The sequence below is a fragment of the Balaenoptera physalus genome, assembly GCF_965194825.1.
Source record: "Balaenoptera physalus genome assembly, chromosome: 11".
In the NCBI taxonomy this organism is placed as follows: Eukaryota; Metazoa; Chordata; class Mammalia; order Artiodactyla; family Balaenopteridae; genus Balaenoptera; species Balaenoptera physalus.
This window is the reverse complement of record NC_138896.1, coordinates 31,223,899-31,237,852: the sequence shown is the minus strand read 5'-3', so window position 1 is coordinate 31,237,852 and position 13,954 is coordinate 31,223,899. Positions and strand designations below refer to the sequence as shown.

General features: G+C 37.5%; 1 protein-coding gene across 12 annotated transcripts in view; it reads right to left on the bottom strand.

Annotated features, from left to right (window-relative positions):
* The window catches only part of SUPT3H (SPT3 homolog, SAGA and STAGA complex component), a 446,064-nt gene that overhangs the window by 125,716 nt on the left and 306,394 nt on the right, over positions 1-13,954 (bottom strand). For 11 of the 12 annotated variants that reach the window (XM_082412497.1, XM_082412496.1, XM_082412492.1 and 8 more), the window contains one exon: positions 1,733-1,808. The exons of the other annotated variant lie outside the window; for it this stretch is intronic. In XM_082412497.1, coding sequence (XP_082268623.1) covers positions 1,733-1,808 — 76 coding nt within the window. The remainder of the gene's footprint in view (positions 1-1,732; positions 1,809-13,954) is intronic. 12 annotated transcript variants of the gene reach the window in all.

Below are 13,954 nucleotides of genomic sequence, written 5' to 3'. Positions count from 1 at the left end.
CTGGTTTTACAACTTACCCTCAGCCTATTAAGTTATAGACATGTTATTTTAAAACGCACCAGTAGTCTCAACTAGTGAGTGCTATGATCAGATATTTAAAAAGACACAAATGGCTGGATCACAATTCCTATATCTTGGTAATCTATCAGGCACGGAATGTAAAGAGTCTGGTTCTGGAATTGCTGACCCTTGGACTGAGCATTCCCAACGACAGTATTGTGGCATATAATAAAACAGATTCTCCCACGAAGGTTTCATGATGAAGCACTTATGGGTACCATATCAAGAAATATTTTTAAATGCCCAAATCCCTCTTCTTTAAAGAAAAAAAAACTAAGCATAAGATACTCTTTATACTATAATTATTTTATACAGAAATGGAATGTATTAATTTTTAATCTACTAAGTTTACTACTAAGTTACGAATCAAAAAATTGTTATGAAAAATCAGATTTTTAAACAAAAGATGCATTAGGATGCGTCAATGACTACATGTTTTAGTGTGAAATAGCACTTCTATTCCTTTAAATAAATTAAATTTAAAATATGATTTAAAAAAATAGTTCAATAGCACTAAATGTTACTTTATAAAATGGAGATTTATACTTATAAAAGACTTGAATGCCATTTTTAAACCTAAAATTTACAATACAAAAACCTCTCATTTGCTGAAATTGCCATGATCTGAAGTGTCATTTACTTAATGCTTCACAGATGTATGATGCCAAATTGTTAGTCAGGCTGCAAAGTATATTTAGTTAGGAAAAAAAAAATCTTCCCAAACATGTTTTCCTATATTTTACTGACATTTACATGAGGCACTATTTGAAATGTGTCATTTATTTGCACTTTATGATCTATAAATGAAGCTCTCATTTCTTTTTCCAAATCAAATACATTGTTATTGTGACCACATAATAGCTTTTCGTTTAAAGACACCATTGTGTCCATGATCCCTCAGATTAGGGTCATGTGCTACTTTGTCATATTTTTAACTGGACTTTTCATCACACTTACTCTTCGACCTTCACCCCGAGAGTCTTAGTCATCACTGAACTGTTGCTGTAAGGATGTTTTGTACACAATCCAGCCCACTATTTATCAAGAGCCTTTATCTATTCTTAGTAAGCTGTGTGCAGGGGTGGGACAGCACTAATTTTGCCATAGGTACAAGAGCGTGGACTAATGAATTTGCTAACGTGGAATGCACGCCACAGCGGGAGCTTACAGACAAAGATGCAAAAGACTGTTTATGTTGATATGTTCTATTGTGGTAATATGAGAATGCACACATGAAGGGAAAGTTTGGTATTTATTACTATTAGGGGCTTTTAAATGTCATGACTGTACTACTACAGTCCATTATGGGTCAAGTACAATCAGCAATGCTAGTGTAAAAATGACTAAGAAACCAAAAAAGAAATTTAAATGGGAATATTACAAAAAATGGAATTTTTCTGACTAAAAGTCATGTGAATAATTAACATGGCTCTCTGTGTATTACCAGTACCCTTAAAAACCTCTTAATACTATTAACTGCAAAACAGCAGAGTGGGGTAAAACCTTGTATAGGCTCCCCTACAATGCAGAGGCTGTTTCCATAATAGTTATAACTATGCATATATGTATTAAACTCACCAATTTCTAAGGAACACAGATGGTGCTGTACTTTAGTGTATCTGTAACACATAATCTCAAACATATAATGAAGCAAAGTTAAATGCTTACTTACAGAAACTTAATTGTCGACTTTCACAGAATTCTGCATATTGAGCTGAATCCATAATTCGAGTTTGTCTTTCTGCTCTCTAGTAGATAAAAATAAAAAGACACAATTTTTAAAGCAAGTAGACTTTTATGTTTTCACAGCTAAAACCCAGAACTGAAGTTCCATTTCCTTTTCTTACTCTAGGTGAATAGTTTAGTACCACCATAAGTACCATGATACATAAAATTATGATAACAGTAGTTTTGAAGCTTGTTTCTCTTGGAAATAAAAGTTTAAAAACCATTTTCCAGTCCTCTGTTATTTTTATTACAGTGGAAGAAAAAACTAAAGGACCTCACTTCTTAAGACTCTGCACTTCTAAATTTTCTTTAACTGTACCACACTCTTGAAGAAAAAGAAAACTGTGAGGTGTTAACAAATCAAACAGAAAATTTGTTATGAACTCTTATTGCCTATCTGCCTTAAAGCTGGGATTTTTCAATGTTAAAATAGGAGTCAACAAATGGAATCCATATATTTCCCCTCAGTTAGAACATACAGCCAGAGCTAACAAATCCATATTTTAAATTGCAAAGAAAATAAAGAAAAAGGTAAACACAACACAAATCCTTTAATCTGAGTCCAGGTATGATTCACAGTTTGGTATAGTTTCATTCGTGGGTTTTTGGATTCAGTATAGCAGATGTTTGCTGCTTCACTGTCCCACAAGAGGTAGGATAATTATAATTCACCCATAGTTCGGTGGGAAAGAATATGACCGCTTCCGCTTCCTTGGCAAGGGAAGCATTTTGAAATGAGACAGGCTGGTACTTCTTGGAATGAATTTCTGGCCAGTAAAGGAAAAAAAATTCCCTGAGATTTAAAATTTTTTTCTGCTTTGGAAGGACTTTCAGCAAGTTTTCTTTATCACAGTTGGTGGAATACATAAGTACCACTCCTAACGTCTGTGGATATTTTTACATTTTTTTAAAACTGAAATTATTCTTTTTCATCTTGTTTGATTTGGGTGAGTAGACAATTTAATTCCAATGATCTATCAGTTGATGGAATGAATAATGGCACATTAGCTGCAGTTTCATAGAGAAAAGATAGATGGGGGGTGGGAATTAAGGCAAAATTTACTAACTACTGTGGTTCCTTCTAAGACCACTGATTATTTTTTCCCTTCCTTCCCTCCCCTCCACCTTTTCCTTCCTAACCTCCTCCACACATATTCACAAACACATATGTGTGTTGACACAAACCCAGACTTCTCTTGTTTATTTATTCTCTAGGTTCAAGTATCCTTTTTGAACACGTACAAGTAAATATGACTCCCACACACGTGCAGGTATATGTATGTGTTGTATGTGTACATGTATCCTGTGGTGTGTGTATCTGAAACATCATGTTTCCTTAAGGGTATATTACTGGATAAATTTTTATGTACTCAGAAGTATTTTTTGATATATGAATGCATGATTTGGTTTTGTCCTTTTTAATGTATCTGATACATGACTCAATAAATGTTTGCTAATGGAAAACAGGAAGGAAGGAAGGGATAATTTATGTGTTTTGAACATGACAAATCTAATGTGTTTATTAAAACAAAAAACCTCTGAGACTGATATCTTTAATGTATGTACATATTATGTATGCATGTCTGTATGTGCATCTGACTGTCTGTGTCTGACTATGAATTCTAGCTCCTAAAAAATATCTGACACATGGTAAATGAGCAATAAAACATTTGTGGAATAAACAAATGCTACCATCTTGGTCTATGATGCAGGCACATGGCTATAATGCAGCCAATCCTTCATTATCCATGCGTTCCTCCAGGTCTTCTCTGCTACTCTCCAGCTAGGCAGCCTCACCCACCAAACACATGCTAGACAGAAGGGAATCAGATGACTACGGAAAAAGAAAGTTCCTAAGGAGATTCTTAATACTAACTTTCCTCCAAAAATTGGACATTCAAGATTTGGCTTCTGCATACATTCTTAGATAGCTTAGATGGTGATGTATTTTATTTTATTTATTTTTTTCATATTTAAAGATTTAATTTTTAGAGTAGTTTTAGGTTCACAGTAAAATTAAGAAGGAGGTACAGACAGCTCCCAAATACCCCGTGCTCCCCCACGCGCACAGCCTCCCCACCATCAACACCCCCAGCAGAGTGGTGCGCTTGTTACAACTGATGAACCTACACTGCCACATCATTATCACCCCAAATCCACAGGTTACATTATGGTTCACCCTTGGTGTTGTACATTCTACGAGTTTGGACAAATATATGACATGTATCCATCGTTATGGTAAGTTGATGTATTTTAAGTCCTCTAGCATCTATGCAGTAACCTTTGATCTTGGGAGCCCCGTGAAGCTACTAGGGTATGCGTAGAAATTATTCACCAAGCGCCTAGCATACAGCAAACACACAATGTGAAGCACTTGACTCACACTTGACTCAACAGCAAAGATTTATAGGCAGTACAAAATCATGGCTAGAGAGCAGCATAAAGTTCATCTTGTTCAATCTCTCTCTTTTAAAGATAAGGAAATTAAGGTTCGGAGGGAAATGATTTGTGAAAGGTGACCAAGTTAGAACTGAAGCCCAGGACTCTCAATTCCTTGAGGAAGCCTATTTTCATTATAAAGAGCTGTCTCCAACATACAGTAATTTTTTACTCCAATATTTTTCTTTGGGATCCTCTAAACTCTATACATTATCTTACTAAAAGGTATTATGGAGCCACTATAATTAACATGCCTAAACTGTTCACGAGAAAATGAAATTAGTGAGGCCCTGGGTCAGCAAAGAAGGCAGATCTGGGGATAGCCTAGTACAGAGCGTACAAACTGTAATGTACCTGACAGTACACAGGGGTGCTGCAAACACGTCACAGGTGTGGAGGGATACTGTTTCCCCTCAACCTTCTGGATGCCTCACAAGGCTGAGGCAGCAGAAACCCCAGGCTGGTATCTGGCTACCAGCTGCCTTGTGCATTTACCTTGGCATAAAAATGTTATCATTTTCTATGAGTGCCATGACATAAAAGAGGTTGGGAAGCACTCCTACTAATGTCCTCAGAATATACACTGCATGTCACCGGGCATGCATGCTATTCACAGCACGGTCAAGTGCGCTCAACAGGAAATCAGAGACACTAACTGGGACCTGATGCTGATGAGGATGGTTCAGATCCGCTCCTCATGCTAATTTCTGTTTACTCCTCTCTCTTCCCCAGGACTTGTTTCAAATAACCAAAAAAACTGGGACAAATTTGGTCTCATAAAAGCATCCAAATCATTCAGCATCTGATTACATTATCTCCTGATCTTACACTATCACCTTAAATACTGGGAAAGTCAGAAAATACCGAATCTTCATGGACTATGTATTCTTCAAAGATAGTAACTATACTTTGCTTCTATAATCTCAGTGTTGGCTGAGATTTCTTGGCTTGGATTTACCTGGGCCTCGGTAAACATTTGCTGGCTGGCTGAATGACTGGGCAGATGGATGGGTAGATTGAGGCAAAAGAAATGCATATAAATCCTTGATGGCTGATCTCAAAACAGGAACTGTAATATTTGTAATCAAATTGTACAAATTCCAGAGAGGGAAGACAGTTTTTTAAGCCAAAGACCCATAAAAAACAAGACACTGGCCAACAATTAACTAAGGCTGGCTCTTATTTTCTGTGTTGTCCTAAATCCACCTCCCTTCTGCCTCTCTTCAGATCACCCTCTGTAATTCACACTAAAGTACACAGTGGCCGTCCTTTTCTATTCCTGGAACTTTAAGAAATCTCTGGAAAAAGATTCAAGCGGTAAAAAAATCATAAGCCTAATAAAATAGCATGACCAGAATAACAATGCCTACTCTTTACATACAGCAGGACAATAACCTTTAAGATAAACAGTTTTCATAGCTCCATTTTACAAGTTGAGCTTGAGCACACTCAGATGTAGAGAAGTAAAAAAAAGAAAAAAGAAATTTAAAGTATAGAGTTAATAAAGAGGCAAAGTGAGAAGTACAACTTGGGTTGGTCTTGAATGACCTATTCTGAGGTATATCACTAAATAATCATATCAGGTTAATCACAGCTTTTATTCTTCCTGAACATCCTCACATGAGGATGATCTCAGACTGCCACATAAATGTAAGGTCATCTCTGGATTACTCATGCTTTTGCATCTACAAGTCCAGTTCGTCTTCTGCTTAATCTGGCGCTTCTACCCACTCGTTGCTTTCTTTAGGTATCAGCAGTGCTTCTGAACGCTCATAAAAATATGCTAATAACTCAGAGGCTTCTCTGAAATTGAACCTTACTAGTTCTACAACATAGCAAAGTATTACCATGTAGGGGCATATATGGATGCATTACCTTTGAAAGAATTATTCCTAACATTTTCCAAATACCCAACAATATTTCAAAATTTAATTGAAATAGCTTCAAAAAAAAGGTAAAAGAGAATAGTTATGCTATAGTCATTCATCTCATTATCAAGGTTACAGGCCTTTCTGGTTCTTGCAAAACAGAAGGCACAATTCCATGTCAGATAAACTTACTTTCTGGGTCTTACCTAAATGAAAACAGGGGAGCAAATATCCCTACAAATGCAGTATGTAGTATAATTTGCTTGTTCAATACCTGAACACAACAGTCTGTCAGTATATAATTGTTAATTTAAATTTTTAGTGAAAAGTTTTTATGTCAGTGGATGTGAAATTGCTGTGTCTTTGAAAAATACTTTCAAGGACAGCAATGACAATCACCATTTGCCTCTGCCTATATCAGTTTGAGGTATGAGGCTGGATTACTTCTGCAGCATGCAGTTTCATTTAAATTCTCTGCATGCTTTCACTGAAGCATACGTAAAGGTTATAGAAACTATGTGCTGGCGTATCTCTTGGCAGCTTCTCAAGACACATGACTTTCTTCAGCAACACAGAATCACAGAACATAACTTTTAAACCAAGATGAAAGTTTTCATCTGCTTTCACTTCCACCTTGAATTTTTAAAAAAATCTTATTTTGATTACACTTGGAAGTCTTACAATTGAAATGCAAAGTCCTTTCTGCATGGAAAAGGCCAAATGTCAATGGTAATCTACCAAATACCTCATGTTAGGCAGGAACTGGTTGCTGAACTTGAAAACTTCACACAGAGTGGTCGCAGCAGCATCCAGCAATGTGACAACATGTGAACTGTGGAATGTTTATGCGTGTTCATGTATGCTGTGGTACACAGCAGAAGGATATTCACAGATCAGTAAACGCGGTAGAATGCTGAAGCACCTTGGAAACCTCATACACCCCCCAACGCACTGTAGATAAGAAAGCTGAGGTCCAGAAAGGTTTTAGGGTTTATCTGGATCATTGCAGAGGCAACCCGGTATGCAGGTGAGTGCTGGCTCTGCTTGCTGGGTCAGTTTGTAATTTACTATATTCCCCTACCCAAGAGTTAGGTGAGTCTCCCTCAAAACATCTGGTAGATTCCCCTGCTTTTAACGCCCACTGCAGTGCCCATCATTTTGGGCCTGGAGTACTGCAACAGGTTTCTGCTGGTTCCTTCGAAATATTTTAACTCTCCCAACCCACCTGGGTACAATTACTTTAAGTAAAAACAAAGAGAAAAGACCTTGGCACAAAGGTTACGCTTTGTCACATCTGCCATGTTTTGCTGTCCCCAACCCCTCCCTCATGATTGTGCTGGACACCCCCTCTTCCATCCCCACGGTAATTTAACTCCTTCCCTTTCAGCATAAGTACCACTTCCTCTAGCAACTTTTCCCTCAAGATTCCAGGTCACATTGATTCCTCTCTTCCGAATCATACATGTTCTTCTAGATAATATTATACCCCTGCACTTTTCTGTGTGTCCTCCTTCTGTCTCCCCTCAGAGATTATAGCTGCGAGAATGTATTATTAACTGAAAAAAGCAAGTTGAGAATCAGAATGTATGTACCTTGATCCCATTTTCATTTAAACACACAAGTGTGCACATGAGACATACATACACGTATGCAAACATCTGGAAGTATATACATTATGCTTTTAATAGTATTAATCTCAGGGGTAACATTATAGGGAACTGCTACTTTTTCAGGTACACACTGCAGTAATTAAAATTTTTTTTCTTAACTGAATTACAATCAGGAAAGAAAAGATTTTTGAAAGTAAAGAAATCTTGTTTGACTTACAGAAGGTCATTAAATAAATGTCCATATGCAGTAAAATAATCAAAGTGGTTACTCAAGAGGCAGAAAATCACAGAGAGATAGCAGAGGCTTGGATATATGTTCTCAGTGAGATAGAGTGAAAGAGGGAGAGAAAGGAGAATGTTACTGCAGTGTTAAGGGAGCCAACTCAGAATTCTGACTGATGTAATCCTGAAATCAAAAGTTCATTTAAGTTTGACCCAGAATTTTCTAACTGAATAAAAATACAATATATTTCCTAGCCTAAAAAGAAAGGTTTCTGTTGGTGTTGATTTGCTCCCCCAGAGTGATTTTTATAATCCACCAGTTTTATGTGTCCAAGGTATTAAGAATGTATTGTAATAGCTATATGAAGTTTCCCAAGGAAATAACTGTAGACTCTAGGAGAACATTCAAGGGATTTAAAAGGAATTTTGTGCTAAAAATAAGTGAGTAATTCTCAGCAAGTACAAAGCATCAGTGATTGAGAAATACACAAAAGGATATTTGTGACATTAGTTCATAATAGAGTTGTTTCAAAATATTGGATTTTTTTGGGTCTATACTCTTTGGGTCTAAATATATTAATGTTAATATAGGAGTTTTTTTCTTTTCTATATATTTTAAACTATGAAGAAGGAGCATGATTGGTTATATAAGGAAAATACAGTTGTTACTAAAAATCAAAATACTACACTTTAAATTGGGGTAATGCCTGCTTCAAAGTTTTTAATCTGAATTTATTAAGCTAGTAGTGGGGAGAATTGTTCCCAATAAAATATTTCCTGTCTTGGGATAAAATGTGTGCTAAGAAAAGTATCACTTTTTTTCAATAACTTAGTACCAAACAACCTAATCCCATGTTTAGTTGTAAACCCTCATGTAGTATTAGTACTAATTTTTACTGATGTTTTCCTGAAATTGTAAACATGCTCTGTAATAACTAAGTTGGCAAATATATAAAAAGCTATGTGAGTTTCTGCCCAAACTAGTTCTTTAAAGTGATAGAAGACTGACTTCTTTTTTATGTTCCTGATTGAGGGTGCTATAACCCTTTTTTGTGGTTTCTATTTGGCTGTATATCCAAAAGTGAACATATCAGGTTAATATATGTAGGCTCTTTAGGTATTCTGAATAATATTCCTAAAAATTCTCATAGGTTTATGCAATATCCAGATGAGTCGACATAACTTCAGAGTCTAGCAAATGTACAAGGATACAGTTAAATATTTTGGTCATTTAGGGTCAAACTTTACAACTGGAAAATATGTATATAAAGCAACTATTGCACAAAATTTAATTCATACTTTCTCTTTAACCTTGAGTGAGAGCTGCAGACCCTTCCATTTTGATTTAGTCAAGAGCAAATTCTCAAGCAGTCCAACACGCATACTGAACGCAGGCTGGCTTCACTTATACAGTGGGAAAGTCTGGCACCTTTAAAATAAAATCCTGTGAAGCAGGGAGCCTGTCAGTACACCATGGCCCTCACCATCCTCTTCAAGGATCCATGGAACTCTGCACAGAACAAGGGAGAGTCCCCCTTGGAATTTCCCTTTGTTGCTACTATGTGATACATCTGAGTGTTTTCACCAAGGATTTTTTTTTTATATGTGAAAATAACATTTTTTATCTTAGTTCACTTCATTGATTAATTCCCTCTAAGCAAGTTCCATGAGCTCTACCTTTATTTTTATTTATTTATTTATATTATTTTTTTTAACATCTTTATTGGAGTATAATTGCTTTACAATGGTGTGTTAGTTTCTGCTTTATAACAAAGTGAATCAGCTATATGTATACATATATCCCCATATCTCCTCCCTCTTGCATCTCCTTTCTCCCACCCTCCCTATCCCACCCCTCTAGGTGGACACAAAGCACGGAGCTGATCTCCCTGTGCTATGCAGCTGCTTCCCACTAGCTATCTGTTTTACATTTGGTAGTGTATATATGTCCATGCCATTCTCTCACTTCGTCCCAGCTTACCCTTCCCCCTCCCCGAGTCCTCAGGTCCATCCTCTACATCTGCGTCTTTATTCCTGTCCTGCCCCTAGGTTCTTCATAACCATTTTTTTTTTTTTTTAGATTCCATATATATGTGTTAGCATGTGGTATTTGTTTTTCTCCTTCTGACTTACTTCACTCTGTGTGACAGACTCTAGGTCCATCCACCTCACTACAAATAACTCAATTTCGTTTCTTTTTATGGCTGAGTAGTATTCCATTGTATATATGTGCCACATCTTCTTTAGCCATTCATCTGTCGATGGACACTTTGGTTGCTTCCATGTGCTGGCCATTGTAAATAGTGCTGCAATGAACATTGTGGTACATGACTCTTTTTGAATTATGGTTTTCCATGAGCTCTACCTTTAAAAATGTATCTGGAATAAACTACTTTTCATGCCCTTCCACTGTCACTGCTACTCCTCTGGTCCAAGCCATCATCATCATCATCTCTCCCTCGGATTACTGCAATAATCTCCTAATGGGTCTTCCTGCTTCCACCCTTCCTCCTCTCCTCTCCCCACCCCTGACCGTCTATTCACCAAGCAATGGCCAGAGTGATCTTTTAAAAAATGAAAATCAGATCATGCTATTTATGATCAAAACTTCCATGTATCTATTCCTTCCAATATAAAATAAAAATTAAAACAAACAAACAAAAAATTCCAACAGCTTCTCATCACACATAGAAGAAAAGCCTAAATCCTCAGAATGGCCTATAAATCCCAACGTCATCTGGTTCCCTATTACTCTCAGATCTCACCTCCTACCACTCCCCTTCTCACTCCACTCTAGCCACACTGGCCTATCCTGAACTTTCTAGAAAATGCCAAATACATTCCCACACCAGGGCCTTTGCATTTATCATACTCTGTCCTGAATATCTTACCCCCACATCACTGTCTGGCTTGCTCCCTCACTTCCATCAGGTCTCTGTTCAAAAGTCACCTTACCAGAGAAGCAGTTTATGGCCACTTAATATAAAATAGCAGCTCCCCCAGGTCACTCTCTATCCATTACTTTGCCTCATTTTTCTTCATAGCTCTTACTACCATCTGCCACAATAACATTATATACTTATTTGTTTATTGTCTATTTCTCCTCAACTAGAATGTAAGTTCCCTGACAGCACAGACTATGTCTATTTTATTCAGTGCTAAATCCTCACAGCCTCTACAGAGCTTGACACATAGTAGTGTTTCATAAATATTGGTGGAACAAATGCATAAATACTTTTTTCTGTATTTTTTATATATAAAAATTAATACCTCTAAGGCAGGGTTTCTCAATCTTGGCACTACTGACATTCTGCGCTGAATAATTCTTTGTTGTGGGTCTGTCCTATGCCCTGTAGGATGTTTAAGCAGCATCCCTGACCTCTACCCACTAGATGCCAATAGCATCTGCCCACCACTTCGTGGGCTGTGAAAAACAAAATGTCTCTAAACATCGCCAAATGTCCTACTGGGGGCAAAATCACACCCAGTTAAGAACCGCTAGTCTAGGGGGAAGGGGACTAACACCGGCTGACTCACTACTATGTGTGGGTGCCACACTTCGTCCTTTCATTATCTCTTTCAATTCTTCCAATAATCTCAATGGGCAGATACAATCCCTGTTTTTAAAATGAAGCATCTATGGCTCAGATACGTTAGGTAACTTAGATCTAAGTTTGCTAAGCAGGTAAGGCACGTGCATTCTGAAACCAGGTCTGTCTCACTCGAAAGTCTATGCTTTTTTTACTGTGAATCCTCATTAATGAAACTGTTAAAGCAGAGGTGATAGAAGGGAGGGAAAGAGTCTTAGAGCCCTCCAATTTTCCCTCTCCTCTGCAAGGTATTTCTCAGTGAAACTCCAAAAATTGCAGGGCAGAACCTGAAAAGCACTGTGCTATCCTATGCTGCCTGCCCTTCAAGGAACAAGCACTGTGCCTCTACCTTTCAAAAATGCAGTCATGTGTCATTTCTATCAAATCCCTCCTTGGTTCTGACATCATGGTCTGTTGCAAAAACGACAGGCTTATCTGTGGAGCAGGGACGAAAGAGAGCTCCTAAAACAGGGACCAGAACAAACGCTGCTCCTTTCAACCCTCCTGAACCAATACACCAGGACCTGCCCTCGCCTCTCATCAGAATCCTACTCCCTATCTCAAAGCTACACTACTGCTGCCAGAAAAGTGGAGAAGTAGCAGAGATAACTGGCTCAGTGATGGATTAGAATAACCAGTTCACAGTCTCTGCTTCCTATAATTTATGTTGATAGTTAAATCTCTTAGTTTATAAAACAATTAAAAAATTGGCACTTCAGGACTTCCCTGGTGGCATAGTGGTTAAGAATGCACCTGCCAATGCAGGGGACACAGGTTCGAGCCCTGGTCCGGGAAGATCCCACATGCTGCAGAGCAACTAAGCCCGTGCGCCACAACTACTGAGCCTGCGCTCTAGAGCCCGCGAGCCACAACTACTGAAGCCCACGCGCCTAGAGCCCGTGCTCCGCAACAAGAGAAGCCACCGCAATGAGAAGCCCGCGCAACGCAACGAAGAGTAGCCCCCGCTCGCCGCAACTAGAGAAAGCCCGCGCGCAGCAATGAAGACCCAATGCAGCCAGAAAAGAAAATTGGCACTTCATATAGTAAACCTTAAGTACTCTAGGTAAGAAGGTATTCTAGTAAGATGGTTAAATTTTTCATTTAGGAATTTTCAACTGAAGGAAAATACTGCTGTAAACAAACTGTGAGATAAATAGGGATACAAAAAACCATGTTTAACAATAAATTTGAATCACACATGCTTTAAAAATTAAAAAAGAAGAAAAAAGAAATTATGAAAAGAGGAATAATGAAGTCTATTACATTATGCACCAATGAAGAAACAAAGTCACCAATCTAGGAAAAATTCTCAAGGAAATATGTTATAGAGGAAAAATATGCTTTTATAACTGGACACCATCTGAGTTAGAATTAGAAACAAACCAGATTAAATTGTTTATTCCCCTGAAGAGAATGCTCTTAATCATTTTAAAGCTGACGTTTCTTTTCTCATAACTGGCTGAGCTGTTTTCATGAGTCAGAAATGAGCAAGTTCATCAACAGAAACCTGCCACAGAGACTGATGTAGCTGCAAGCATGAGTTAGCCCCAAACAGAAAGAAAAGGATTTCCTGACTATGCCAAGATGTGATCACTGAAAAAAACCCAGAAACAGACTTGACCAAATATGACTATAATGAGAATACAAGACAAATCATAGCTATACAAACTGCTTTTGTTTCAAATGTAATAAATGAAAATTCCTAAATTATTAACAGGAAAAAGCAGAAATGTCTACACATTAAAAAAATTGATGTCTATTTTCACTTCTTACCTTAAAAAACTGTACCTAATTAAAAAAAAAACAAAACCAGAAATCATCTTTAAGATAATTGTGGGTACAAAACCTTGGAAAGATGAAATCCTGTAGGGCCTTATCTCCTGAAGAAGCCCTGGATGTACTTAGATTCAGTATTTCAAGCAGCCTGAATGCTATGACAGCCTCTTGGGCTTCAAAGAATGCAGAACAGCAAAATCCCCTAGAATCATAAATGTAAAACCTATAATTATGGTTATTTAACAAAATGGTTTCTATTAAGATATTTGATGATGAAATTCCCATCCTCAGATGTCGGTGCCCAAATTTAAATCAGCCTTTACTCATGAGTAAATGTATCATAACTGTTATTTGATTAAATGTCAGTGGCCATTAGGTTGGGTTTTTCAGTAAGAAGGCTTAAAGAAGGCATGCCACAGAGGGTGTGGAATGGATTACAAAGAGAGGAAGAAAGGAGAATTGTTTTAGTAACTGGTGATGTTAGGCAGTGCTTCACCTTACATAAAGTAACTACAAAAGTTTGAAAGAAACAAAGACAACTTTGGCAGCAAGAAAAATGGAAGATCAGAGGTGGTAAAACGGGTGAGGTCAAGTGAGGAAGACTCAGCACAGAAGAGCAGCATCGTTGAGTTTTATGTATTGCTTTACTTGTTGATTCTTT